Source organism: Nannobrachium achirus (assembly GCF_963921795.1).
Source record: "Nannobrachium achirus genome assembly, chromosome: 12".
NCBI lineage: Eukaryota > Metazoa > Chordata > Actinopteri > Myctophiformes > Myctophidae > Nannobrachium > Nannobrachium achirus.
The window spans coordinates 14,245,921-14,270,956 of NC_137832.1; the positions used below are offsets into that span (position 1 = coordinate 14,245,921).

Here is a 25,036-nt window from a genome sequence, read left to right on the forward strand (position 1 = left end):
CTCTCTCTCTCTCTCTCTCTCTCTGTGCTGTCAGTTCAGCAAAAGCTAGGGAAAATAGCAGATCTACATGCTCACAACGCCTCGCGCTGCGAGGCGTTGTGAGCATGTAGATCGGCTATTTTCATAATGTCTGAAATATGGGCTGGATATGGCAGCCTGGAATGGTTGTTCAAGTGCAGCTAAACTTAGCATGTTAGTAAACGTGCCACAATTAACAATAATGCATTGCACCTGTGCAGCTGACCTGCGGAACCTGGTAATATACCATTTTGTCAAGCTGGGGAGAATACAAGTCTGGAGAATATAATCATAATACCTTGTTAAAGTGACCATTAGGGTCAGGGGGCACGGTGGCGCAGTGGTTAGCGCTTCGCCTCACAGCTAGAAGGTCCTGGGTTCGATTCCCGCCGGGGGACGCTGTGGGCACTGGCGGCGTGTTCCTCCTCCGCGTCATCAGCGCCCACACCCTAGGTGGGGTTGGCGATAGGGCCTTTCTGTGTGGAGTTTGCATGTTCTCCCCCTGTCTCCTAGGGTTGATACCCTTACAAAAACATGCACGTAATCCTGGTCTCAATAATGCCTCCCCCTGGCCAGCCGGGGCGCCTGATGGAGGGGAAAGGAACTGGTTGGAATAACGTGTTCCTTCCACGCGCTACGTCCAAACCAGGGAAATCTCCACTGTCAGGTGAAAAGAAACAACTTGGACTCCTCATGCATAGAAGGAAGCATGAGGTCAGTCCGTTGTCTCCCCAGGCGCGGCAGAGGGAGAGCAGAGCCCAGGATTACATAGGCAATTAGCACTGGGTGAGAAAATGGGTTACAAAATTGTGGGATAAAAATGATAGAAAAAAAATAAAGTGACCATTATGTTAAATTTTGCATTTGTAGTTATTTTACTGTAATTTAACAACATAATAACCAGCGCAGATAGACAAAGAGACATTCATGGATTTATATTTAAAAGTAACTTTTATTTCCCTCCCTGGACCCAGGGTATGGCAGCTGCATACCCCTGCCATACCCAATTGACGCCCCCGCTCTCTCTCTCTCTCTCTCTCAGGTCAGACGTGGTGGTGTTGTGCTTCTCGCTAGCCAATCCCAACTCTCTCCGACACGTGCGGACCATGTGGTTCCAGGAGATCAAGCACTTCTGCCCGCGGACCCCCATCATCCTGGTGGGCTGTCAGCTGGACCTGCGCTACGCCGACCTGGAGGCCGTCAACCGCGCACGCCGGCCGCTGGCCAAGTGAGTAGCATGTTGTTTAGGCCTAGAATTATTGAATGCTTTAGCTATTGAAAAATAGCAGATATTCAAGCTCACAGCGCGGCACCGAGTGCCGCGCTGCGAGCTTGTAGATCTGCTATTTTTGGAAAAATGGTGTGAAAGATGTGTGCAAATCTTTGAATATATGTATTTTTAAAGCAAACGTTTGTAACTCAAATGTTGCTTCTGGGTGGTCCCTGGAACGAAATATTTTGAGATGGGGGTCTGTGGCCAAATACATATCATTTTTGGGGTTCTTCACATGAAAAGGTTTGAGAACCACTGACATAGTAGTCTCTCAAGAACAGACCAACTGAGCTCCATTTAAGTGAAAAGGACCTTTTCTTTGACGATGGCCGGCCAAATTGCTGACATAGAAACATTGGGTTTTTTTCAAAAAACCTCAGAAGGATTCAAAAGACACTTATAGAATCGGGTCAAAATTCTAATTTTCACGATTTTTCAAAAAATAGCAGATCTACAAGCTCGCAGCGCGGCACTCGGTGCCGCGCTGTGAGCTTATATATCTGCTCTTTTTCAATAGTCTCTCTAGGTCGTCCTCAGACGAGCCTTCCATCGTCGCTTCCAGTCATCCCGGTTCTCCATACATCCTACCAGCTCGCTGGTACTTTGCGCTCCTGCGTCTTTCTTGAGTACATCCACATATGTTTGTGTGGGACGTCCTCATGATCGGTGCCCATGTGTTGGTTCCCACAGCACCAGTTTGCTGGCTGGCAGCTCCTGGTGTCTTTGTCAGTGTCCTGCAAGTCTCATTCTCCTGGCTGCTATTTTATCGCTCACCCTTAATATTCCAGCATACAGATTCTTGTTGGTAACATGTGTACCCTTAAAATAATGTGTACCCGTTCTAAATGGGTTAAGAGCGTCTGCGAAATGCCTTTAAATTTCCAGACCCATCAAGCCGGGGGACATCCTGGCCCCGGAGCGGGGCCACGAGGTGGCCAAGGAGCTGGGCGTGCCGTACTACGAGACCAGCATCGTGGCCCAGTTCGGCGTCAAGGACGTGTTCGACAACGCCATCCGCGCCGCGCTCATCTCCCGGCGCCACCTGCAGTTCTGGAAGTCCCACCTGAGGAAGGTGTGTGGTAGAAAGCATTAATGTTCCACGAGGATGAGGGATTGACAAAGTTTTATTTAAAAAGTCAAAAAGTTTAGCAGAGTACCAGTAATGTTATAGAAGCGATATTATCGTTTATCGTTTAAAACACACGATAATCGTATCGTGGAGATTTAATTTATCGTGATATCGTCCTCCGTCATGCACTGGGTCCAATTCACCTTTTATTTGCCGAGCTGCATATCTGGTACCACTTAAACCCTCTGTAATTGGTAAAAGGTACTTATAATATACGTACTTGATACAGTATTTTTTTCACTCTCTACAAAATGTCTTTGCCAAAAAATTGCAGATCTACAAGCTCACAACGCATCCCAACGTGTTGTGAGCTTGTAGATCTGCTATTTTTGGGCAAATATTTTGGCCCAGGATAATCGATGTTGGGAATATTTCGATTATTTTGATAATATCGTGAATTGCGATTTCTTTGATCACAATGATCGTGATATGAAATATATCGTCCCATCCCTAATGCTGACTAGACATTCAGATTTGTCGTTTTAGAGGTATTAAAACTGATTCACAGCCAAATCGCCAAAAATCGCCATTTTGGGGAGGGCTGAGGCAGCCAGATCGCCAAACGTCGCCTTTCTGATCATTTTCTGATTTTTTGGGTATTTTTTGACATTTTTAGAGCTATAAATGACCATTCTAGCTTCATATAAGCTTCAGCAATGATATTGCGATGGAAATGACGTCATCGCCGGAAACCGGAAATCGAGCGTGTCTCCCATGTACACAAGCATATTTTTTTACATTGGAAGCCATTACAGCAACTCCGCTCTATCTCACGATCAAAACGTCGGATTTTGATCCGGTTTGAAGTGTCTGTGCGTCTATTGGGCATCTAAGGCACATAGTCGCTAATTTTTTTAGACCATCAAGCGCGCGTATGGCGTGCACGGGTCCCGCGCCGTTCCATGCTAACGCTAATGCTAAGTGGATGGACTGGTTGCTAATTTGAGGCCTTCTAGCAATCGCCAGAGACCTTAATCATTGGCAACATCTAGTGTACACTATATAGACTACAGCCTACCAAAATGTCATGCATATGAGGGAGATCTACTGTGACTCTGAAAAATTAATAATACTAGCCCTTACCCGTTCAAAGATATGAGCTCCGAAATGATGTGCAGTGTGTGGGTTATGGGATGTGCACTGTGCACACAGTATATGAGGGATGGAAAGTAACTTTAACTGGTGCTTGCATGCTAATATGTAGGAGCATCAATGTAAGAAATACCCGTTCCATTTAACGGCTACAGAGATACTGTGTACCGATCTGCATGATTTTTGGACAACATCTGTAACAGGGCCAGAACCCCCCCCCCCCCCCACCGCCTGCACACACACACACACTACCCCCCCCCCCCCCCCCCCCGTGTGTGTGTGTGTGTGTGTGTGTGTGTGTGTGTGTGTGTGTGTGTGTGTGTGTGTGTGTGTGTGTGTGGGTTTGTGTGTGATTGTGCATGGCCTGAACAACAGCGCCCCTCCCTTAACATGTGTGGTCACAAAAGGTACTGTAGGCTAAATAGATACAGATACACCATAAAAATGCTAATATACAGCATATGATTTGTGAAAGTGACAAACAGGCTTCACAGTTATGTCAGGTGTGTTCATATGCTATTGGTGATGCGATTTCAGATCAATTGCTCCAGCCACTGAGGAGAAACGCTGTGACAGACAGACACTCACTCAGACACTCACTCAGACAGACATTCGCTAAATTATATGTTAGATTCCTGGCAGTATAGGCGCACAAGCATATTGTAAATGGCTGTGAGTGAGTTAAAAAGTCCTTAAATTGTCACTTTAGAAATGTGCAGATAACCTCTATACACTTAAACTTTATGTTGGTTTGTTTACTGTTGAATGGAAGGCAGAAACATACAGTTGGCAACCTATACATTTCTGCCACCACAGGTGCAGAGGCCCCTGCTCCAGGCGCCCTTCCTGCCGCCGCGGCCCCCGCGGCCCGTGGTGGGCGTGCCCGACCCCCCGCGGGGGCCCGTGGTGGCGGGCGTCCCGGACCCCCCGTTCCCGGCCGACGGCGGCGAGGCGCTGGACGCGCTCTTCCGCCGGCCGCTGTGCGCCGACGTGCTGTTTCTGCTGCGTGGCGGCGCCGCGCGCGTCCTGGCCCACCGGGTGTACCTGGCCACCTCCTGCTCCAAGTTCAACGACCTGTTCAGCCTCCAGCTGCTCGGGGGGGGAGGGGCCGGGGGGCCAGGAGGAGGACGAGGAGGAAGAGGTAAAAAAAAAAAAACAAAGCCTGTCCTTACCTCCCCCTGGCCTTTTTACTGTAAATATCAATTATCTGTTTTTCTGATTGTGTGAAGTTTTTTTCGGCCACTGATATGGCCTTTTTGGCGCCGATAAGCACCTATATGCGCCAATATGAAGTAATGCATGTTAGTAGTGTGTCTGTGTCAATCCAAACTACTTTTTCACAAGCTAAAACTAAGTTAAAATTGTTATAAGTCTTGAATAAGTCATTGGTTTAAGAAAGCAATGACACAGATTATGATTATCATAATCTTTGCAAAAATATTTGCACATTCCACAAAGACAAAGTCCTGTTTCCATTCCACCTAAAAAAAAATCACTATATCGGCTGCATATCGGTTATCTGTGATTTTCCCTTCTCTATAATCGGTTATCGTATCGGTCACAAAAATCCATATTGGTCGTTCTTTTTGTCTGTCATTTACTGTTTCATGAATTGAGTACCAAAGGACCCCAACAAGTCATTGCTCTTTCTTATGGTTTAAATCCTTTTAGTAGACCTTGTATCTGAACTCACTGTCCTGTACCTATACAAAGTTCTAACAAAGTAATCAATCAATCAGGAGGTGAAGGAAGGGGAGGAGGAGCGCTCGGAGAGCGCCGACGAGGAGGAGCGGAGCCGGCGAGGCGCCAAGGAGCAGGCGGGACGCACCAAAAGCCTGGACATGGACAAGGACAACATGTCCTCGGCCGGGGGCCAGCGGAGGCCGCCGCTGCTCCCGCAGGGCTCCCTGAGGGGCTCGCAGAGCGACAACGCCCTGGAGGGGCGGGGCCGCTCCTCCTCCCCCGCCGGCGGGGGAGGCGGAGAGAGCGGCGGCGGGCGCTCCCTCTCGGGCTGGGGGCGGGGCTTCGTGAGCGTGCGCCTGGAGCACGTGGACGACCCGGTGACCGGGAGGCCGCGCCTCATGACCGTGGTCACCATGGACGCCATGGTCCAGGAGGAGCCCTTCCAGGTAAAAACGAACCCACGCTAAAAACCCTGTTTGAATCATTTCATCTAAACCACAGGTCTTCAACAGGTGGTCCGAGACCCCTAGGGGGTCCTCAGAGTTACTACAGGGGGTCCTCCAAATCTTTGAGTGACTTTTTCTCCTTTTTTATATTAACGATTTGAACCCTAGTGTCCATATTTGGAGAACTTTAGCCAAAAATAGCATGAGTTTGTAGATCGACTATAATTTCATCAAAGAAGTTTGGTGTAGAGGGGAAAAAGAGCAGACTAATTACCATGCCCCGGACTTCAAAAATTAGTCCGGGGCATGGTTTTCCCCCAGTGAGTTTCTAAACTCGCGTACTGTATAGCCTATTTGAACTTTGCAAGATTACCCATTACAATAACACAGTATACCCAGAGATAACACAAACCAAAACCTTAACAAAGATGTGACGGTGTCTCCAGGCGGTGCTGGGCTACCTGTACACGGGCAGCCTGGACGAGGGCCGGCGGGACCTGATGGCGGTGGCGGCCATCGCTGAGCTGCTGGAGGTGTTCGACCTGCGCATGATGGTGGCCAACGTGCTCAACAGAGAGAGCTTCATGAACCAGGAGATCACCAAGGCCTTCCACGTGCGCCGCGCCAACCGCATCAAGGAGTGCCTGCACAAGGGCACCTTCTCTGGTAAGAAGAGAGACGAATCTCTACGCTGGTTCTCAACCTGCGGGTCGGACCTCACTTGAGGGGGGGAGGAGAGGGGGGCAATTTAAAGGAGTAGTTCACCCCCAAAATGACTTTTTTTTCCTGTTGTTTACTCATGCCATGGAGACTTGAGTTCAATAATGTATTTTTGTAATTGTCGCATTCCTAAGACAAAGAAAGATTATAGTAAAATTTGCCCCCATTGATTCCGGATGGAGACCCAAATGCATCCAAATGTCTTTAAGGACCTGTACGTTCTAATACCTTTAAAAGGAAAAGAAAGGGTACTGTTATTTTACTGCAAATTGAAGTGAATGAAGTCTGTTTGAGTATTTTTATTATTATTCTTTGCAGAAAATTCATAAAAGGAGTATTATTATTATTAATCATTATTATCATTATTCTAGTGTGAACATACTCTTATTCATTCCCAGCATTTCAAACCAGCAGTTTGTAAATGTACACCGTATGTTGACAAGGACCTCAACTTTGTATATTTGCTTGAAAATATGCAATTATGTCTGCATTGTTTTCCTTTACATGTCGCCGATCATCTATTGCATTCTTTGAGTGTCTAGTTTGTGTGTCTCCATACATGTTTTTGTCTGTCTGTCTGTCTGTCTGTCCATCCCTCCTAAGCTGCTGTATTTGCATGTTTTTATGTTGTTAATGTTTTTACATCAACCTTTTCGTTCACATCTCCTCTCATCTCTCTTCCTTCCATGGTGTCTGTCTCCAACCACGCAAATATTTCAGTAATATTAGAACGTTGAGACACAAGTCATCTAATGATGTTTTCTCAAAGCGATGAGGTGAAATGGTCTAACTGATGTGAAGATGGAGAAGTCACAAATCGTAAAGCTTTCTAACGCAGGCCAGTTTCGGGCAGTATTTTGATGGAATCGTGCACTTGACAATATAATCATGGCATTTGGCACACAGTTAGAACATGCCATATGGAACATTTTTGACTATAGGGACGTCGCAGATTTGTCTTGGGAAACTTGTGGGAGCTAATCAAAGTTGGGGTCTCATAGACTTTACTATACAGTAAGATATTACAAAAAAATCACACTCGTGTGAACTGAGCGGTGGTGTGTGTGTGTGTGTGTGTGTGTGTGTGTGTGTGTGTGTGTGTGTGTGTGTGTGTGTGTGTGTGTGTGTGTGTGTGTGTGTGTGTGTGTGTGTGTGTGTGTGTGTGTGTGTGTGTGTGTGTGTGTGTGTGTGTGTGCAACAGCGCCCCTCCCTTAACATGTGTGGTCAGAAAAGGTTACTGCAGGGCCAGGCTACGGACACGGAGACATACAGACAGACAGACAAACAGACAGACAGACACACACGGCCACGTCTAGGAGCGTTGTGACCACCGCTCAAAAATGCATATGCTTTACGTACCGTAGCATGTGAGGGGTCAAACTAGGATTTTTTCGTGATTCTGAATCCAATGCAAGCATTTGTTTTGCACGAAAAACATTTCTTGGGCTAAAAACGCCCCCCATAAAACTATGGTTTAGTGATGAGTCATCACTTTTCACAGTTTTGTGGGGGCCGTTTTGACCCTGGCAAATACGTATGTGTGGAGGTGTGCAGTAAAAGGTCCTGCAGTAAAAGTCAGTTTTACAACCTTCCACTCTGGACATGGTCTCTGTCTCTTACCCTCCAAAATGTCTTCCGTCTATCTGTCAATTTATCTCTTTGTTTGTCTACCTGTGTCTCTGTCCCTCTGTCTGTCTGTCTGTCTGTCTGTCTGTCTGTCTGTCTGCCTCTGTCTGTCTGTCCGTCTTGTTTTTTTTCTGCCTGTCTGTTTGTCTGCCTGTCTGTCTGTCTGTCTGTCTGTCTGTCTGTCTGTCTGTCTGTTGTGTCTGTCTGTCTTCCTCCTCTGTAGCGTGGGCGGGGCCTGTGTGACATACCTCCAAGATGAACCCTCTTTTCCCTCCCCCCACCCCTCCCGGTTTCAGATGTGGTGTTCCGATTGGACGACGGCTCCCTGCCGGCACACAAGCCCTTGCTCATCGCCAGCTGTGATTGGATGGCGGCCATGTTCCGCGGCTCCTTCATGGAGAGCTACATCGATGAGGTAATAATAGTAATAATAATAACAACAACTAAAGGTTTAGGCTGCCGAGCATTCGTTCTTTCTGCGGCTGAGCCTGTCTGGGCAGATGAGAGGTGGTGCAGGTCAGGGCATTAACGAAAAAGTCGATAAGTCGACTCAGTCGACTTCATTACACAAGTCGACTCCCACCAGAGAAAGTCGAAAGTCGAAGTTGAAAAAAAATAATACTTTCTATTGTGAAAATAGCAGATCTACATGCGAGAAGGCGTTGTGAGCATGTAGATCGGCTATTTGTCCTTATAAAATCATATAAATGTCAGTAAAAGAGTTAAGTAGTCGTTGAAAGCGATGAGTGATCCATAAACCTCAGTTCCACCTGTGATTTCTGACACACTGTACCACACGCACGCACGCACGCACGCACGCACGCACGCACGCACACACACACACACACACACACACACACACACACACACCCCGCAGGCTACAGTCTCATATTTATCTCAAGCTGTCAGGAAACCCACTTGTCTGGGGACTTCCTGTTGATTAGGTTGTGTTATTTCCTGCCCTGCGGAACTATTTATTCAGTCATAATAACTAAACTCCAGCGTTAATTTAATTAATTTATACAGTCATAACAATTTTATTCATGTATTAGTGATTCAGTAATAGTTCTAATAAACACCTTTGGTGCAACTCCATCAGCAGTGTAGTCCCGGGGCCATTGGGGTGTGTTTGGGGTCTTGCATCACCACAGACATTCAGACACTGGTTGATTGAAGTCCCTGCCTGTAGAGCAGTGGTTCTCAACCTGTGGTCAACGGGGGTCCCCAAATTATTTTGGGGGGTCCCCAGATGATTAACTTAATGTGCAACATTGTTTTCTCTCTCAACAGTAAACAAACCAACATAAAGGTTAAGTGTATAGAGGGTTTATGCACATTTCTAAAGTGACAATTTAAGGAGTTTTTAAGACCTCTAAAATGACAAATTAAACATTGGCCAAATTGTCAAATATTAGAGGCAGAAATTGTGAAAATAGCCGAGCAAGTTCCTATGATTGGCCGCTAGTTGTGCTGTTCTGGTACCAAAAGCAATATGTTCTCCATAGGATTCCATTCATTTCCCCCGAACTTTTACATTCGATTTTCTCACCTTAATAAACAGTGTCATGAATACTTTATGGTTCCTAGTTAGTTTAAAGCCTCGTTTCAATCACCATGATATGCGTTTTGTGAAAATATGGTCCAATTTATTAGTGAGGGAAAGTTAGCCGAGTGTTAGACCAATCTGGGAACTAAATCTTAATAGCTTTCTTCACAAATGTGTACTTAAAGGTGTCTACTATCACATCTGAACTTTGTCAAACCCAACTCCCGTAACATACTTTGTGGGAGCCAATCAAAGGGGTAATCCCGAGGGCCTGGGATTAAAGGAGGGAAAATAAAAAATGGCCAATATGAACATATTAGGTGTGCAATTAGGGTATTTTTGGGCTGCTGAATCCATTCCAACCATTAGTTTTCAGTTAAAATGACTCCTTTTCTCACCTCTAAACGATAATAGAGATTATGGTCCCAGGGACGTGCTGGCCATTGGGAAAAGCGGGACAACTCCCGAACGGCCGGTTCATTACCGGCCGGTCCAGGCCGGCCATTAGGAAAAAAATTAAAATAAAAGGTCGGACTTCGTTCCATTTTGGGGGCTGGGCGGCCAACAAAGTAAATCGTCACTGTCGGGCAGAAACCTCGTATCTCCAAGTTTCAAATTTGTAGATTTTTTGCGCAAAGCAAAGCCCCGCTTCATCATACAATGCTGTCGCACAAAAGTAGTGAAAACAGCAGATCTACAAGCACACAACGCCTCGCGGCGCGAGGGGTTGTGTGCTTGTAGATCGGCTGTTTTCACTAGTTTAAATCATTTTCAAAATGATAAATACAAAACAAACGGTTTTGGACATACAAGGTTTCCACCCGACAACGACGAAATACAACTCATGTAATTGGCCCCCTGGCTTGTCACTTGTCATGACCTGAAATGGCAAATCTTTGAGTAGCAGCAGCGCTATAGAGAGAGATCTCTCTCTAATAGCGCGCAATGAGGGCCTCTCCAACTCTTTTTTCCCGGGCTGAATCAGGGGCCCAGCATGTCCCTGTATGGTCCCATCCCCAGTTCAAGTAGGTATAGTCCCAGGCAGCCTCAGGGTGTGTCCTGCCCTCCTGGGCTCCAGTGCTCCTGGCTGCAGGGTGGCAGAGAATCGGATCCTTCGGGGTCCGGTTACTCTCCTGACCCGGGGGGGTTCGGTTACCCAGGTCTGGACTCCTCGCCGAGGGCGGGAAGCCACGCAGGGAAATGGGGAAACTAGAGGAGGGAGGGAGAGAGACACAGAGAAAGACTCAGAGAGAGAGAGAGACACAAGTTGCGTTTCCATAAAGCTTATTCGAAAATAGGAAGTGAATCATCATGTCGGAAAAAAGAAAATGCGCTTTTTGCCTGTTTCCATTCACTGATAAAATGCGATTCATGGAAGATAGTTCATGAAATAAGCAGTCGGACAGGTACTATTTTTATATAAGATAAGCGAGAGAGAGAGAGAAGAAGATGATTTCAAAAGACTAAAACTATGTGTTATTCAAAAGGGTAAGACTAAAGCCCTTTGCACACAGGACAGTTGCGTTTTTTTCTTTTGCTGCATGAATAAAACGCATTGGATTTGGTGTGCAATGCTGTGCGGAATCGGCGCTGCGGATCCCAAAAGGAGTCATAAAAGGAGTGATGAGTTTTTTACCGCAGGCGACAAGACGCACGAATCGAACTGGTTTCGATCGAGAGAAAAAAAACGCACAGCCGCAGCCACTCGTCGCATGGCTAATTCGGATCCGGTGTGCATGAGGTCGTAGAGAATCATTGTTTTCTTTAAAAAAAATGAAATTGTCCGTTTTATCCGTGCGGATAAACGCGCCTGTGTGCAAAGGGCTTAAATCAGAATTTGCTCTCAGTCAGATTACCAATGATATCATATTGTGTGCATCTTTCAGCATTCAGAGATCTTTTCTCGCCTCTCTGTGTGATCTCCCTCACACAGCTGGACTGCACTGCACGTTAGGTTCCGCTGTCTGCATTAGTGTGGATGTTCACATAATTGGCAGCAGTGGTAGAAAAAGTACTCTCACTTTTACTTAAGTAACAGTATCAATACTGCAGAAATACTAATACAACCAGGGCGGGAATTTCAGGGAGGACATGAAAGGACATGGCCGTCGTTGCCCATCAGTTTGGCCCTGTGCCCCTCCAAAAAATGGCATGCCCTGAGGCCACAGTGGACCCAGCCCAGCTGACTGTACTACCTTCTCCTCTGTCTCTGTCTTGTCAATATGCGGACACCGGTGTCTTTCTCGGCACGTAGACACCAGTGTCTTCTTGAGTCCCCATTTTGAAACCAATCCAGTATCTTGGATTTGTGCTGGGCTGAGCATCAGAGTGTAAATATCCATGTATTTATTTCACAGCAGATATTCTACATTTTAATCGTAACCCTTAAATTCAATTAATTATTTCAATGGACTAAAATCTTGTTTTATTTGATGGTTTTCCTGCCCTGGCATTTGGCCTTTGTGCCCAAAGGCCAAGTGGCCTTACCCCTAAAACGATGAAATTCCAGGCCTGAAGTATTGGCATCAAAATGTACTTAAAGTACCAAAAGGAGAATGTTCTCCTTATGCAGAATGTCCCATTTAACAAGTTTTATTCCTACTTGTTTTATTGCATCGCATCATGATGCATTGTGAGCTTGTAGATCGGCTATTTTCGAATGACCGAAATGTAGACATGTAAAGCTGAAGTGTGTAAAAATACCTAAAAAATGTACTGGAAGATGTGGTGCTGTTCCAGGGACCACCCAGAAGCAAATATTTGAGTTACAAATGTTCGCTTTTACAAAGATATATTCAAAGACTTGCACAAAATGTTGCGCGATTTTTCAAAAATAGCAGATCTACGAGCTCGCAGCGCGGCACTCGGTGCCGCGCTGTAAGCTTGTATATCTGCTATTTTTTAATAGTTAAAGCATTAAATAATGGTTAAAGTGGTTCAAATCTAAAGTGCATTATGAAGGTGTTATTTTACGGTGTACTAGTGTACCAGGTCTCCTCTCTGCTGTGCATTATAAAGGTGTTATTTTAGCTTGTAGTGTACCAGGTCCTCTCTCTCTCTCTGCTGTGCATTATAAAGGTATTATTTTAGGGTGTAGTGTACATTATGAAAGTGTTATTTTAGGGTGTAGTGTGCATTATGAAAGTGTTATTTTAGGGTGTAGTGTGCATTATGAAAGTGTTATTGTAGGGTGTAGTGTGCATTATGAAGGTGTTATTTTAGGGTGTAGTGTGCATTATGAAGGTGTTATTTTAGGGTGTAGTGTGCATTATGAAGGTGTTATTTTAGGGTGTAGTGTGCATTATGAAGGTGTTATTGTAGGGTGTAGTGTGCATTATGAAGGTGTTATTTTAGGGTATAGTGTGCATTATGAAGGTGTTATTGTAGGGTGTAGTGTGCATTATGAAGGTGATATTTTAGGGTGTAGTGCAGGGTTCCCCAATTAGTTTTCCCCAATGGCCAAATTATGTCTAGGGTACCAAGCCGAGGGCCACAACATTGCAGGGGGCGACGGTGGCTTTCCCGCTACTCCAGCGACAGTTCGGATATTGTCGTTGTCGGTTGAAAATCCTGTATGTCCAAAACCATTTGTTTTGCATTTATCATTTTAAAAATGATTTTAACTAGTGAAAACAGCCGATCTACAAGCACACAACGCCTCGCACCGCGAGGCGTTGTGTGCTTGTAGATCTGCTGTTTTCACTACTTTTGTGCGACGGCCTTGTTTGATGAAGTAGAGCTTTACTTTGCGAAAGAACGTACACATTTTGAGATACAGGTTTTCCACCCGACAATGACTATATACTAGTTTTGTTGCTGCTCTTATACCACCATTATTAATGGGGTTGGTGGGGGCCAGACAGTAGCCCCCCGCGGGCCGCAAATGGCCCGCGGGCCGCCTATTGGGGAACTCTGGTGTAGTGTGCATTATGAAGGTGTTATTGTAGGGTGTAGTGTGCATTATGAAGGTGTTATTTTAGGGTGTAGTGTGCATTATGAAGGTGTTATTGTAGGGTGTAGTGTGCATTATGAAGGTGTTATTTTAGGGTGTAGTGTGCATTATGAAGGTGTTATTGTAGGCCAGGGTGTAGTGTGCATTATGAAGGTGTTATTTTAGGTTGTAGTGTGCATTATGAAGGTGTTATTGTAGGGTATAGTGTGCATTATGAAGGTGTTATTGTAGGGTGTAGTGTGCATTATGAAGGTGTTATTGTAGGGTGTAGTGTGCATTATGAAGGTGTTATTGTAGGGTGTAGTGTGCATTATGAAGGTGTTATTGTAGGGTGTAGTGTGCATTATGAAGGTGTTATTGTAGGGTGTAGGTGTTATTTTAGGGTGTAGTATGCATTATGAAGGTGTTATTGTAGGGTGTAGTGTGCATTATGAAGGTGTTATTTTAGTGTAGTGTGCATTATGAAGGTGTTATTGTAGGGTGTAGTGTACATTATGAAGGTGTTATTGTAGGGTGTAGTGTACCAGGTCCTCTCTCTCTGCTGTGCAACACCTGCAGTGTTTGCACGTCACCCCACCTCTCCCTTCTCTCCCTCCTCCACTTCCTGCTGCTTGCTATTTTTAGTCGCAGCTCCTCTGCTGTGTTCATTCAGTTTGTTTAGTGTTTTATTATTACTTGTCAGGAATAACAGAGCCCTCTGCTGCCCGGCCACAGAACTGCAGCCCCAGCCCAGCCCTCAGTAGGGCTCCTACTCCTCTCTCTTGTCTCCCAACATTACAGGAGTAGTTCACCCCCAAAATGACTTTTTTTCTATTGATTACTCATGGAGACTTGAGTTCAATAATATATATATATGTATATATTTTGTATTTGTCGCATTTCTAAGACAAAATCTTGATTTGAGTAAATGTACCCCCATTGATGCATTTGGGTCCCCATCCAGAATCAATGGGAGTACATTTAGTGTAATCAATCAAATTATTGTCTACACAAAACTAAACATATTATTGAGCTCAAGTCTCCATGGCGTGAGTAATCAATAGGAAAAAAAAGTCATCTTGGGGATTAACCACTCCTTTAATTGATTGATCGTCAAGCACACAGAGATAGAGTAGATTATGATATTGTTATGTATTATTTGACATGGACATCACAATCACATTGGACGAACCAGATGCCTAAAGTGCACAGCACGAGTGCTAATTTTCAACACCTGTCGAGGAGGCTTTTCTAAAATAGAATAACTCTAGTCTAAAATTGTCCACGAATTGTACACAAAAATAGCAGATCTACAAGCTCATAATGTGTCAAGATCAAGAATAGCCAACGCTCAAATCTAAACTGACACAGATGCTTTCCTTGTGTGTGAGCACGTGCGTGCTGCGTGCGAACCAATATATATTATTATAATTTATAATATTGAAAATAAAGTAGACATAATCATTCCTATAACCAGTCAGAAACTATTCATGTGAGCACAGTTGATGTCTAACATCGTTTGAGTCCTCTGTAAAACACATTACCATCTGTCTCTAGTTTTTAGTTCTTGCACAGGGGAACAATACAGTCACCAGAAGCTTGTGTAGTTAGTTGCTCTACCAGAGCTCTGATGTCTATTACCAGTCCAGAAAACTTGATTATCTATACTTTAGATTCAAATTAGATACATCAATTTGATTCAATCAACAAAAAACAAAAAAAAAGGTTGAATGAACCTGGGGGGACAGAACGTCAACAAGACGGAGTGAAATGCCTCAGTAATCTGATCATATAAGAAGATTCGTCCACAATGACTCACTGTGAGGAAGTGTGAATGTGTCTTCTCTGTCTCATGAGTTCTCTCTCTCAGGCACGTGCACACATAAACATCAAAGGGGGCCTGAGCCCCTGCCCTTTTATCCGTCTGTAAAAAGTGCCCTCTCCAGACCATGAATGCCGTTTTTAAGAGAATTGCCTTGTCCAAACTCTCCTGAACTTGAATGCAACATCTTATGCTGAAAGAATTGCCCTCTCTGTGTAGAAATCCATGCCATTACGCCACATCTCTAGTATTGACTGATAGATAGATAAGTAAAAGAGCAAGGCACACCAAGTAAGAGAAAGAAGAATATATACATAAATTGTCAAAGCAGTCAACTCTCATAAGTGATAATAGCAATACTTAAAAAGCAAATAGCAATACTTAAAGCACAACTTATCAATACAGTGCCAAACAAAAGTGTCCATAATTCCGCAGAGAAAAAGCCTTGATTCCGCAGAGAACAATCCTGATTCTGCGGAATTCTGCAGAAAACAATACTTGATTCCGCGGCCATTAAAAAACAACCTAAAATGTTATGTTATCAAGCAAAAAAATATTTAGTTCTAATAATCAAGTAAAACCCTTCATGAAATAGCTACAATTAATTGTAATTACTAATTACCAAATTACAATTGTTATTGTTTTTAATATTTAATTTCTGTTGGAAAGACTATATTGTCATCCAAACCATGCACATAGTATTTTTATGGGTGTAATATTTATTCTCTTCTGCATTAGCATTGTCATTGCCAGGACCATAGGCATAGAGGAACTGTCAGGACACAGTTTCATGAAGGATCTCTCTCTCTCTCTCTCCCTCTCTCCCTCTATCTCTCTCTCTCTCTCTCTCTCTCTCTCTCTCTCTCTCTCTCTCTCTCTCTCTCTCTCTCTCAGGTGTCCATCCCTTACACCAGCAGTGCGTGCATGCGGGGCGTGCTGGAGTTCCTGTACTGTGGTCAGCTGACCCCCGGGCCCAGCCTGGAGCCCATGGAGCTCATAGTCCTGGCCAACCGGCTGTGTCTGCCTCGCCTCGTCGCTCTCACAGGTCAGACCAGGCCTTCTCCTCCTCAACCTGTTCTTCAAACCCACGTGATTTTGTGAAGTGACAATTTAAGGACGCCAAAACTACATTAAAAAGCCCTGGCACTTTGCGATTAAATCATTAATCATCTGGGGACCCCCCCCTGCAGGTCCCGACCCCCAGTTTTGTAAACACGGCTGTGTAGTATAGGCTTTAAGTGCTGTGATGAATTAACATCTTAAAGGAGTAGTTCACTTTTTTTCTATTGATTACTCACGCCATGGAGACTTGGAGTTCAATAATATTTTTGGGTTTTTGCCACATTCCTAAGACAAAAAATGTATTGATTCTTTATGGGGACCCAAATGCATTCAGGTCCCCATCCGGAATCAAAGGAGGTAAATTTACTATAATCACAGTTTTGTCTTAGGAATGCGACAAATACAAAAAAATATTATTGAACTCAAGTCACGTGGCATGAGTAATCAATAGAAAAAAAGTAGTTTTGGGGGTGAACTACTCCTTTAACAACTTGGACGCCAGTCGACTTTCAGATCAACTACTGTATGTCACTATGGACTTCCCTGCCAAGCGACTTTAATCGACTTTTATATAAAAGCATTGTTTAAGCTTTTATTTGGGTTAATAGACGGAGCGAAATGGTTTCCTTACCTTCGGCTAGTAACAACACGTAAACCGTGAAAAAAAAGGATATGATTATGACGTCATCGCTAAACCAGGCCTTCCTGTTTACATTAGCTTCTGCTAGCCGCTAGGCTCAATGCAAACCATCCGACCCTTGCGCAGCTTCACTAGGTCGGATTTTGATTCGGAAACTTTCTGTGTGGCATCTGTATACGTTCCGGTGCCCATACCGATGGTGGTTTTAGACGATCAAGCACGAATTGAACAGTATTGAGCTCAGATGTCGGCCCACGAAGATCCCATTGTGACTCAATGGAGGGACGTCACTATCCCATCCTTGAATCTTGGTTTTTACATGGGGGCTTTTACAGTCTATGGTTTTAGTGTTAGGATGGCTCACTCTAGTGGTCATTTTGTGGTATGGTATATCATCATGGCTTTGAATTTGAATGCATCATGATGATAAAATATAGCTATTTCCTGGCGTTATTAGCGCAAATTCATATTTTAATTTGGCTGGCAATGGGATGATCTGGTGAGCGGTGACCAACTCTTAGTTTGCTCTTGACAATTTTGGATAGACTGACTGACTGACTGACTGACTGACATGACTGACATGACATGACTGACTTGACTGACTGACTGACTGACTGACAGACAGACTGACATGTATGGTTTATGCCAGCTGCATGGTCTCATAGATATGGAGCCAGAACAGTCTCATAATTCACAAATGCGTACCTCCAGTTTTGTAATTTTTGAAATTTTGTGTTTCCACATTTTGAACTCACATGCCCAGATTTGAAACTCACAAGGTCAGATTCTTGTGTATTTTGTATCTGTGATTTGTATCTGTGTTTTGTATTTGTGTTTTGTATCTGTGATTTGTATTTGTGATTTGTATTTGTGTTTTGTATTTGTGATTTGTATCTGTGATTTGTATCTGTGATTTGTATTATTTGTTATTTGCATCTCTGATTTTTATCTGTGATTCAAATCCACAAAATACAAACACAAATCACAGATACAAATCACAGATACAAATCACAAATACAAAACACAAACACAAAACACAGATACAAATCACAGATACAAAACACAGATACAAATCACAAATACAAAACACAAACACAAATCACAGATACAAATCACAGATACAAATCACAAATACAAAACACAGACACAAAACACAGATACAAAACACAAATACAAAACACAAACACAAAACACAAATACAAATCACAAATACACATCATATAAATCCACAGATCATGCACGTCTGCTGTGAGGTAATTTTTTCCGCCACTAGGGGGAGCTGTGCAGTGGATTTTTTTTTACAGTGGATCTGTTTTGCAGTGACTTTATGAGACTCAGGGCGGCTTGCACCAACACGGTTTAAGCCTTAAACTGGTTTAAATCAAGGTTTATCTTTTAATCAGCTTGCACCAAACCTTAAATCTAGTTTTCATTAATCAGGTTTAGTTTTAAACCATCCTTTTAATCTTGGTTTGAATTTTCACTGTAAACCTGGATTTCTGTTAATCCTGTTGCACCACTACTTTAAACTTTGATTTAAACATCAGTAAGGGATCAATTTTAAACCTGCTGTAGAGGTGGTTTAAATGCAAACATGCCATTGACATGAATGGGGGTCCCCCTCCTGGCTGCGAGGGAAGCCTCACAGCATAAGCCCTGCAGGCTTGCTGCAGACAGCGTTTCACAGCTGAAAACAAAAATCTCATCATATTGTTGTCTTCAATACATCCTTGTACATCGGCTATTTTAAAATAGCGAACATTTATATATTTACGGGGACATAATAGGCCTACAGTCATGGAAGAGGACTTCCCAACCAATATGGAGACGTTTTAATTTTCGAAATCGCTTCATAATTGACGAAACTATCAAACTGTGGTGTATTTCTTTGCTTCCCTCACAGGAGGATAGCCGCGCATCGACCGCACCGCGCTGTAGCGAGCGCCACCGTCGTATGACGGAGCGTTATAAAATTAAATATTTTTTGGCTGCAGGCGCTCTTCTTAACATAGAAGGTGATAGGCCTGCCCACATTCTCCCCGAAGTAAATAAAAAAGTAACGTTAATGATGTTAGGCGTAAGAGAATAGTTTATTCCAGTGTGTTTACATCGCAAATCCAAGATGGAGGACATTTAAACCATGAAATAATCGCAGTTTAAGGATTTAATCACAGGTTAAGGATTTAAACACCGATTTGTTAAGCAATGCTTACATTTAAGTGGTGCAATACACCTCGATTTAAAATAAATCCTAGATCAACAAAACCATGATTAACCCTAAACTAAGATTTATTTAATCCCTCTTGGTGCAAGCCGCCCTCAGTCTGACGGGTTGCCATGTCCGCTTATTATAAGCGACTTTATTATTACCATTATTATTATTAATATTAATAGTAATTCTTCATCTCCAGAGGCGAGGCCGACCGAGGGGCCTCTGGAGTCGGGGTCTGACCACCCGGGGACCCCCTGGAGCCCTGGGGACCCCCCGGGGACCCCCTGCTATCTAGTCCCATGTATTTAAAAAATGTTCGGCTCTACAATGGTTTCAATGGGAGGGCCGACATTTTTTTGGGGAAATCCGGGACTTAACACGCACGGACACCCTCCAGGGGGCCCAGGGACCCCCGCAAAATTATAGCGCCGCCTTGCGGCGGCGCGCCGCCACTGCAGCGCACATAAACTTCCATAACTCGGGCTAGGAGCGACCGTTCGAGACGGGACCGGTACCCACACGTCCGGCTCGGGGCCCCGGAGCCGGCCGTGCCACTGCGCCGCCTGGCGGCCGACGCCAAACAGGAAGTGCCTCTATATCTCATGAACCGTTTGTCGTACAGACGCGTGGGTGGCGTCATATGACTTGATTAAGAGTCCTTGACCTTAATTGGTGCAACAGGAAGTGCCCTTCGCCAAACAGGAAGTGCCTCTATATCTCATGAACCGTTTGTCGTACAGACACGTGGGTTGCGTCATATGACTTGATTAGGAGTCCTTGACCTTAATTGGTGCAACAGGAAGTGCCCTTCGCCAAACAGGAAGTGCCTCTATATCTCATGAACCGTTTGTCGTACAGACGCGTGGGTGGCCTCATATTACTTGATTAGGAGTCCTTGACCTTAATTGGTGCAACAGGAAGTGCCCTTCGCCAAACAGGAAGTGCCTCTATATCTCATGAACCGTTTGTCGTACAGACGCGTGGGTGGCCTCATATTACTTGATTAGGAGTCCTTGACCTTAATTGGTGCAACAGGAAGTGCCCTTCGCCAAACAGGAAGTGCCTCTGTATCTCATGAACCGTTTGTCGTACAGACGCGTGGGTGGCGTCATATCACATGATTAAGGGTCCTTGACCTTAATTGGTGCAACAGGAAGTGCCCTTCGCCAAACAGGAAGTGCCTCTATATCTCATGCACCTTTTGTCGTACAGACGCGTGGGTGGCGTCATATCACATGATTAAGAGTCCTTAAAGTTCACCCCCAAAATGAATTTTTTTCTAATGATTACTCAGGCCATGGAGAGTAGAGTTCAATAATATTTTTTGTTTTTTGTCACATTCCTAAGACATAAATGTGATAACAATAAATTTACCCCCCTTTGATTCCGGATGGTGACCCGTTTCGAAACGGGTCAGACTTCCATGTAATTCATAGTGCACGGATCATGCACACCCATGCCTAGATCATGCACCACGTGTGTCCACATTGCTCACAGCTTTCAAACAAAAAAATCCGCATGGAAATCCGTTCAGGCATTCATGAGATAACAGCCATTATGTTTTCCTAAAATGTAAACAAAGATGGCTGCCATGCTTGAAAGATGGGGTTGCTATGGGGGTTAAACATGCGATTTCGCGATTGCTATCATGCCTACAACATTTTTTGGGGTCAAAATTAAAAAAAAAAAAAAAATGATTTTTTTTTTTTTTTTTTTTTAATTTTCGGGATTTACGGGCTTGGCAGGGAGGTACAATGGTATTTTTACGGGATTTTCGGGCTTGGCAGCAAATGAGTTAAGCTGAAGGACTCTTAATCAAGTCATATGACACCACCCAAACGAGTATGACAAACGGTTCATGAGATATAGAGGTACTTCCTGTTTTGCAAAGGGCACTTCCTGTTGCACCAATTAAGGTCAAGGACTCCTAATCAAGTAATATGAGGCCACCCACGCGTCTGTACGACAAACGGTTCATGAGATGTAGAGGCACTTCCTGTTTGGCGAAGGGCACTTCCTGTTGCACCAATTAAGGTCAAGGACTCCTAATCAAGTAATATAAGGCCACCCACGTGTCTGTACGACAAACGGTTCATGAGATATAGAGGCACTTCCTGTTTGGCGAAGGGCACTTCCTGTTGCACCAATTAAGGTCAAGGAACTCCTAATCAAGTAATATGAGGCCACCCACGCGTCTGTACGACAAACGGTTCATGAGATATAGAGGCACTTCCTGTTTGGCGAAAGGCACTTCCTGTTGCACCAATTAAGGTCAAGGACTCCTAATCAAGTAATATGAGGCCACCCACGCGTCTGTACGACAAACGGTTCATGAGATATAGAGGCACTTCCTGTTTGGCGAAAGGCACTTCCTGTTGCACCAATTAAGGTCAAGGACTCCTAATCAAGTCATATGACGCAACCCACGCGTCTGTACGACAAACGGTTCATGAGATATAGAGGCACTTCCTGTTTGGCGAAGGGCACTTCCTGTTGCACCAATTAAGGTCAAGGACTCTTAATCAAGTCATATGACGCCACCCACGCGTCTGTACGACAAACGGTTCATGAGATATAGAGGCACTTCCTGTTTGGCGTCGGCCGCAAGGCGGCGCAGTGGCACAGCCGGCTCCGGGGCCCCGAGCCGGACGTGTGGGTACCGGTCCCGTCTCGAACGGTCGCTCCTAGCCCGAGTTATGGAAGTTTATGTGCGCTGCAGTGGCGGCACGCCGCCGTTAGGCGGCGCTATAATTTTGCGGGGGTCCCTGGGCCCCCTGGAGGGTGTCCGTGTGGGTTAAGTCCCGGATTTCCCCAAAAAAATGGCGGCCCTCCCATTGAAACCATTGTAGAGCCGAACATTTTTTAAATACATGGGACTAGATAGCAGGGGGTCCCCGGGGGGTCCCCAGGGCTCCAGGGGGTCCCCGGGTGGTCAGACCCCGACTCCAGAGGCCCCTCGGTCGGCCTCGCCTCTGGAGATGAAGAATTACTATTAATATTAATAATAATAATGGTAATAATAAAGTCGCTTATAATAAGCGTACATGGCAACCCGTCAGACTGAGTCTCATAAAGTCACTGCAAAACAGATCCACTGTAAAAAAAAATCCACTGCACAGCTCCCCCTAGTGGCGGAAAAAATTACCTCACAGCAGACGTGCATGATCTGTGGATTTATATGATGTGTATTTGTGATTTGTATTTGTGTTTGTGTTTTGTATTTGTGTTTTGTATCTGTGTTTTGTATCTGTGTTTTGTGTCTGTGTTTTGTATTTGTGATTTGTATCTGTGATTTGTATCTGTGATTTGTGTTTGTGTTTTGTATTTGTGATTTGTATCTGTGTTTTGTATCTGTGATTTGTATCTGTGTTTTGTGTTTGTGTTTTGTATTTGTGATTTGTATCTGTGATTTGTATCTGTGATTTGTGTTTGTATTTTGTGGATTTGAATCACAGATAAAAATCAGAGATGCAAATAACAAATAATAATACAAATCACAGATACAAATCACAGATACAAATCACAAATACAAAACACAAATACAAATCACAAATACAAATCACAGATACAAAACACAAATACAAAACACAGATACAAATCACAGATACAAAATACACAAGAATCTGACCTTGTGAGTTTCAAATCTGGGCATGTGAGTTCAAAATGTGGAAACACAAAATTTCAAAAATTACAAAACTGGAGGTACGCATTTGTGAATTATGAGACTGTTCTGGCTCCATACATAGAAAACATGTAATGCATCCACAGTCAGCATCTCCACTGTTTGGTATACCGGACCGGACCGGACCGGTGTGTGTGTGGGTGTGTTGTTACCAGATGGACTCATGGTTAATTTAAAGTCATATCTGAATCATTTAGCTGACTCAGCACGTTGCTGACACACTCCGCAGAGCCTGGTCGTCTTGTGATCGTATTGCATATTTAATCCAGTAGTCCAGACTGGCTCCTCGGGCAGACACTGGCAAGGAAGAGAGCAGTCAGTAATAACAATCCAGTTTAGGGCTGTCACAATTATTACATAATCGTCTAATCGCAATTATTTGAAATAATCACAGTTATTCAGGGATAATCGTCATATTCTTTTTTCATGTTGAAACATGTTCATATATGTTCAAACATTTAAAAAATAGTGAAAATAGCAGATCTACAAGCTCACAAGCTTGTAGATCGGCTATTTCCACTATCAATGTTCTTTTTAAAGTGTAAAGTTGTCAAATAAGTCCTTCATTCAATGACAAAAACAGCAGTTGTTGACATAGTTGCATGGTTTTTGAGCGGTGGTCACAACGCTCCTATACGTGGCCGGGTGTGTGGGTCTGTCTCCGTCCGTGTCTGTATGTAGCCTAAACTTCGGCGCGTAACTAGTGCCGCACCATTTACGCCACTCGCGCAATATATACATCAAAATGTGCGGCTCGGCCGGGAATGGTGTGCTATATTACCTTTCGTTCCGATCCGCCTTACCATGCCGACGTAATCGGCAAAAAACGACGCTTAACTCATTGAATGCCATTTCAAGATGGCCCCCAAGTACCAGACTGCCACTATCCTAGATTTCTAGTGCACGGATCAATTTTTAGTGCACGGATCGTGCACGCCCATGCACCATATATGCATCATATGTGTAGTACTTTTTAACAGCTTTCAAACAAAAAAATCCGCTTGGAAATCCGTTCAGGCATTCATGAGTTACAAGCCTTCAAAGTCAGACAAAACAGCCATTTTTGACATTTTGAAAGATGTGTTTGTTTGTTATGGGGCTACACATGCAATTTCACAATTGCGATCATGCCTAATACATTTGAGGCATTTTTAGAAATTTTTTTATAAAAAAAAAAATTGAAAAAAAAAAAAAAAAAAAAAAAAAAATTTTTTTCAAAATGGCTTCCAACTCGGGAAACTCGGGCTCTGGCAGCCTGGGACTACTGTAATAACTCGGGGAAACTCGGGCCTTGGCAGTCAATGAGTTAATTGTCCACATTGACTTATAATGGGACACTGCAAGAAATCACTTTCAAGTATTTTTCTCTCGTAAACCATAGGAGCTACAGTTTCAAACCTCGGAGAGGAGATTCATAATGATTTTAAGAATGAATCGAAAAATAATTACATCACTCGGCCTCATGGTGGCGCTATAACGGCCCACTTTACGTTTTGCCCCGTAACTCTTGAACCGTAGATCGGAGAATTAAAATTCTTTTTTCCCTGGATTCCTTGGGTCAAGACGCATCTCCCCATATAGGCCACGCCCATTTGCGCCAGGAAAGATTTTCCGCCATCTTGAATTTTCTCCAAAACACACTTTTTGCTCCTTTTCCTACATATTTTCTTCAAATGTCACAAAAATCGGTACACATGATCTATGAGGTGGGTAAACCACCGCTCAGTTCACACGGGTGTGATTTTTTTTGCTCTCCAGAGCTGCATGCTGTGGAAGAGCTCCTCCAACTGGCCACAAAAGGAACTGACATCGATGGACAGGCCCTGGCCTACCTGGAGACGGCTCAGGTGAGGACTGTCGAATTTCTTACATAATCGTTGTACCATGTTGAAAAATGTTCATACCTTTTCAAACAGATATAGATAAGATCTATGACACAACATATCGTCGTTGTCGAGTGGAAGCCTTGTATGTCCAAAACCGTTTGTTTTGTATTTATCATTTTAGAAATGATTTAAACTTTTGAAAACAGCCGATCTACAAGTGCGAGGCGTTGTGTGCTTGTAGATCTGCTGTTTTCACTACTTTTGTGTGACAGCCTTGTATGATGAAGCAGGGCTTTATTTTGCGAAAAATATAAAAAAAATTAAACTT

General features: G+C 43.9%; 1 protein-coding gene across 1 annotated transcript in view; it reads left to right on the forward strand.

Moving 5' to 3' along the window:
* rhobtb4 (Rho related BTB domain containing 4) overlaps positions 1 to 25,036 on the forward strand; it is a 39,829-nt gene that overhangs the window by 9,775 nt on the left and 5,018 nt on the right. The window contains 9 exon segments of the mRNA XM_080739495.1: positions 1,061 to 1,246; positions 2,177 to 2,363; positions 4,329 to 4,604; positions 4,606 to 4,653; positions 5,252 to 5,641; positions 6,088 to 6,307; positions 8,284 to 8,402; positions 16,181 to 16,331; positions 24,641 to 24,729. Coding sequence (XP_080595621.1) covers positions 1,061 to 1,246; positions 2,177 to 2,363; positions 4,329 to 4,604; positions 4,606 to 4,653; positions 5,252 to 5,641; positions 6,088 to 6,307; positions 8,284 to 8,402; positions 16,181 to 16,331; positions 24,641 to 24,729 — 1,666 coding nt within the window.